At 52.1% G+C, this 4,505-nt stretch overlaps 1 protein-coding gene across 1 annotated transcript in view; it reads right to left on the bottom strand.

The window, feature by feature from the left end:
- NRN1 (neuritin 1) overlaps positions 1-4,038 on the bottom strand; it is an 8,814-nt gene extending 4,776 nt beyond the window's left edge. The window contains exon 1 of the mRNA XM_018077635.2: positions 3,681-4,038. Coding sequence (XP_017933124.1) covers positions 3,681-3,778 — 98 coding nt within the window. The 5' untranslated portion in view covers positions 3,779-4,038. The remainder of the gene's footprint in view (positions 1-3,680) is intronic.
- Between the last annotated feature and the right edge of the window lie 467 nt (positions 4,039-4,505).

Genomic DNA, 4,505 nt, shown 5'->3' with positions numbered 1-4,505 from the left:
ATCCCCCCCCCCCTTTTTTTATTTTTTTAATTTGAATGGCGAGGAGGAGGGGAGGTGAAGATGCGCTGCCTGCTTCTCCCCGGACTTGATCCTTTGTTAGAAAATTCTGCCTTGAAGCAGCAGGCGCAAGCACACGCTCCCCATCGCCCAGGTCGCAGGGCAAATACCGTGCAAGGCGCAGCGGGGAAAAACAAAATTAAAAAAAATATCACTAGAAAGAGCTACGACAGCGACACGCAAAGAAGGGACCACGAAGTCACGCAGGCACCTGCAGGGGCGTCAGCCTGGCCATGCTTGTGTGGGACGGGGCCCGGGTGAGCCCTGCTCCCCCAAACCCGCTGCCCCGGGCATCCCTCGGGATGGCTCTAGGAAAGGGCGCGCGGTTCAATACAACAGTAATCAACACAAGAACAACCGCCCGCAAACGGTGAAAAAAAATGAGTTATGGGGTGCGTGAGATGACTCCTGCCGTGTGCCCCGTGGGGGCACGGGACGGGACGGGACGCAGGACCCACGTCCTGGCCTGTGCCGCGCACAGCATCGCGCACACCCCCGCAGCAGCCCAGCAGGCTGGGCTACCCGGGAACGGCGAGGGGGCTGGCCCACAACAGCTCTCCTGCCCGTGACAGGAGCTGGGGACGCCGTGGTGTCCCTAGGCCTGGGGGATGTCGCTGCGGCCAGCGGGGGCGGGAGGGGGCTGCCCCCTCCTTTGCGGAGGAGTGCCCTGCCGCCCACACCGTCGGGTATTGGGGTGGGGGTCTCCCCCAGCCCCCTGTCCCCAGGGCATGGCTGTGACGGGGTGTGTGTGTGTGTTTCCTTGCCGAGTACCAGCCATAAGCTAAATGGCTGACTCCAAAAGAGACTGTTTCAACCCAAATCCCCCTCTTGCTGTTTGATTCATCGCTAACATGACTTGGTGGCCACTCCCCTCTACACACACACACACCAGCACCAGTCGTCATATCAAACCTCCAGCAGGCTCCAGACATTGGCTACGATAGGAAAAAAAAGCCAGGCAAACAAATAGAGAAGAACCGAGGACCATCCCGAGGGTAAAACCATGTCCTATAAAACCCGCGCCATCCCGCTCCGGCAGCTACAGCGGGAAAGGGGAGGGGGATTTGCCGCGAATTTCTCCCAGAACGTGTCGGGCTGCGCTGAAAATACGGGGTTCGAAGCCTTGCCCCGGGCCAGGGTGGGTGTGGGAGAGGGTCAGGTTTGGGACCAGTGGCGAGCCCAGCATCCCTCGCTCCCGAGGGGCAGCCTGGCCCTGTCTGCCCACGCCGCTCCCTCCGCACAGGATACCCCCGGTCCAAAGACGCCCTAAACACCATAAATAATTTTTTTTTAAAAATCAAAAGCGGATAGACAAGGCTCCTGTCTGGTTAAAAGACAGTGAGATTTCTCTTGAACTAGGTCGTTTGTGTCTTGCCGTGGCCACGACCTTCCACACCCCCGCCCCCACTCCGAGATAAGAGTGTGCAGCAATGTACAATGCAGAAGGACCGCAGGAGCCCTCCGTGACGGATTGAGCCCCCTCCCAAAAGCCGGTCCCCCATCCTGCAACTGGTCCATCCCTCCTGTCCCTTCCACCGAGACTCAGTCTCCGCTCCCTCCCACCCCCCCAGCCCGGTCACCTCCCAGAATGTTAGGGATTTCGGACAGCTCCAATCCTCTCTCCTTAAATAAATAAATAAATATTCTTTTTTTTTTTTTTTTTTTTTTAAACAAGCCCCGGTGCATAGACGTTTTGGGAACGAGCCGAACATCCATTTCAGACGAGCCGCTACCGGGGACGGGGCAAAGGCGACTGGCCCTTTGCAAACCCCACACCGACAACCAGAAGCTGATTTCGGGGAGGGGGGGTGTGTGTGGAGAGGAGGGAGGGGGAAGGTAACTCGAAATACTGAAGGAGGAGCAGAGAGGAGAAAAGCCCTGCACGAGCTTCAAAGCTGTCCCCTCCCAGGGCACCGCAAAGCCACCGCACCGCCACCATCCCCGCGGTGTGCAGCAGTATTTTGGGGTAACTTTCCGAATGACTGCTCATGCTCACTCCAGCCCGGGAACGGCGTTTCCCAGCGACTCTAGCTGCCTTTTGAAATTTCACCGTCAATAAAATCCTTTCTCATTTGAACCAAATAAACACATAAGAAAGAAAATCATCCTCCTCTTCCAAACGAATGAACCAACACACAAACAAAAAATGGAAGAACTGAAATCAAGAATAACATCCAAATAAAGCCTTCCCCCTTCTTTCTCTGACAGTACAAAAAATGGCCTTCTGAAGAGTTCAACCTCATTTAAAATAGAATGGCAATACGAATGGAGGGGTTTGCATCATTTAACCACGTTTCCCAGAGGTCAACATTTCATTGCAAATTTTTTTTTTCTTTTCTACTTGAGAAAATGTTCAAGGGATTTTGCCTCTCTTTTTAATTCTCTTCCCCCCTTCTCCCTTTTTTTCCCTCCTCTTCTTTCTTTGGTACTCACAAAATGCTGCAGAGGTTTTATGGAGAGGAGAGTGACCGAGCAAAAGGATCTCTAAATAGCAATGCCGAGCATTTTTTTTTAAATTGTATCAGAATTCCTTTGCAAATATTTTCAAAGGGCTCTTCACACCTCACAGTCCAGGTAACAAAAGATACGCTTTAATCCCCCTTTCCTTAAAGCCCAGTTTTGGATCATGTTCGGGATATTCATATATATATTCACATATAATATATATATATACATATTCATATATAATCTTTAAAATCTTCCTGTATAGGACCAAAGTAGTTATTAACTTAGATATTATTTAATGTCCGTAACTCAAAAAAATTTCAGCAAAGAAATGTTGTGTAAAATGAACCTGAGAGCAAACCAACATCGAGAGCAGAGCAACCCGAGAGCAACTGCATCGAAAACCCCAAGATATTAAACAAAACCAGCAACGAGCACACAAAAACACATAGTGGCATGGAAGGAAATCTGTTCTATTTTAAGTAACAGAATATATAGAAATTTTTTGGACCCGTTCGGTTTTTGACAGTGCTTCTCCGAGCACAAAATTAACGATTGGGCAGTGGGACTCCGCAATTTTTTTAAAATATTTTTTATTTGCTTAATCCCTGCATTTCGAAGGATTTTTTTTTTCCTAAAGTTAGTGACGGGTTTTGTTTGATTTTAGGCTGCTCTGCAAATGGGAAGAGCTTCAAGGTGCCAAAGGGAGCCCTTCGCTTGTCCCCCTGATTTTCTGCAAAAAAACTTTCCACCTATATCTCTCGCAAGTCATTTTATGCCGGTTCTTATTTTTCTGTATCTCGAGGAGTTACCAAATTGTAAGTGGGAAGGAATGCAGGGGATATCCGAAAACCATGATACAAATACAAATACAACCGTTCGTGGGGACGGAGAGAACAGGAGGGAAAAAAATGAGGAGTAGGGGGGAATAAAAAGCAAAGTATGAGTGAGCATGCACCGATTCAGGAAAACGAACAACAAAAGTGATTTCAGAGGAATCAGAAATCGGTTCCTGCGGACTCCCCTGCCTTGACAGCGTGCCGAACGGCGAGGCTGCCACCGCGAAGGGAACGCGGGCAGCGGAGAACGCGGAGCGGGGGTCCCGCCGCCGCCGCCCCGCACCGCGGCCCTCCGCGCAGGTTATCCCGACATTCCGCTCCTGCATGCATCAGCCGGGCTTGGGTGCGCACAACTTGACACGGAATTTGGCAGTCCACTTACCTATCTGTACAGCAAGGATCAGAGAAATATAACTGCCGTTCAACTTAAGTCCCATCCTACATTTAGTAAAACCATTTGCGGCTGCAGATCTTTAAATAGTTACTTTGGAGAACGTGGGGGAAAGCTGAAAAATAGACATTGCCAACAAGTTCCGAGCAGCGGAGGACTTTGCAGACAAGGGGGGGAGACAAGAGGAGAAGGAGAGGAAGAGGGAGGCAGCGGGAGAGGGCGAGGAAGGCTGGCTGGGAATGGTTCGCTCCATTAGGAGGGGGCGGAGGAAGTACAGCCTCACGCCCACCACCGGCCCTGACGTGGGGGGATGACACCGGCCGGGTTTTTTCCCCCCTTCCTCCTTTTTTTTTTTTTTTTTTTTTTTTTTTTTTTTAATATAAATGGTGGCACCTTGGAAGAGAAACGCCATTTATAGGCATCACAGGCTGGATTTACCCGCTCTCCCCGTGTCCCCCCGCCCCATTAATCGCCGAGAAATTCCCCTCCCCGCGTTCCTCCTGCCCCGTGTGGTGAAGACGGGGGCGGTAGCAGGGACCGTCCCCCTGGGGCGGGAGAGATGCGGGGTCGGGAGGGGGGACACACACACGCACGCACACACACATACACATACACACGCACACACATAGACACGCACACGCAGACGGAGGAGCCACCCCCCGGGGTGGGATAAGCCACGGCAAGAACGCCCTCCGCCCCGCGGGCCGCCTCGTCCGGGGCTGGCCGGCCCGGCCCCCGCGCCTGCGTCAGCACCGAGTGGGAAAGGAAGGTGG

The sequence above is a fragment of the Manacus vitellinus genome, unplaced genomic scaffold (genome assembly GCF_001715985.3).
Source record: "Manacus vitellinus isolate BGI_N305 unplaced genomic scaffold, ASM171598v3 scaffold_39_pilon, whole genome shotgun sequence".
Taxonomy (NCBI): domain Eukaryota; kingdom Metazoa; phylum Chordata; class Aves; order Passeriformes; family Pipridae; genus Manacus; species Manacus vitellinus.
Note: the sequence above shows the minus strand (reverse complement) of the source record. Positions and strands in the feature narration are given on the sequence as shown.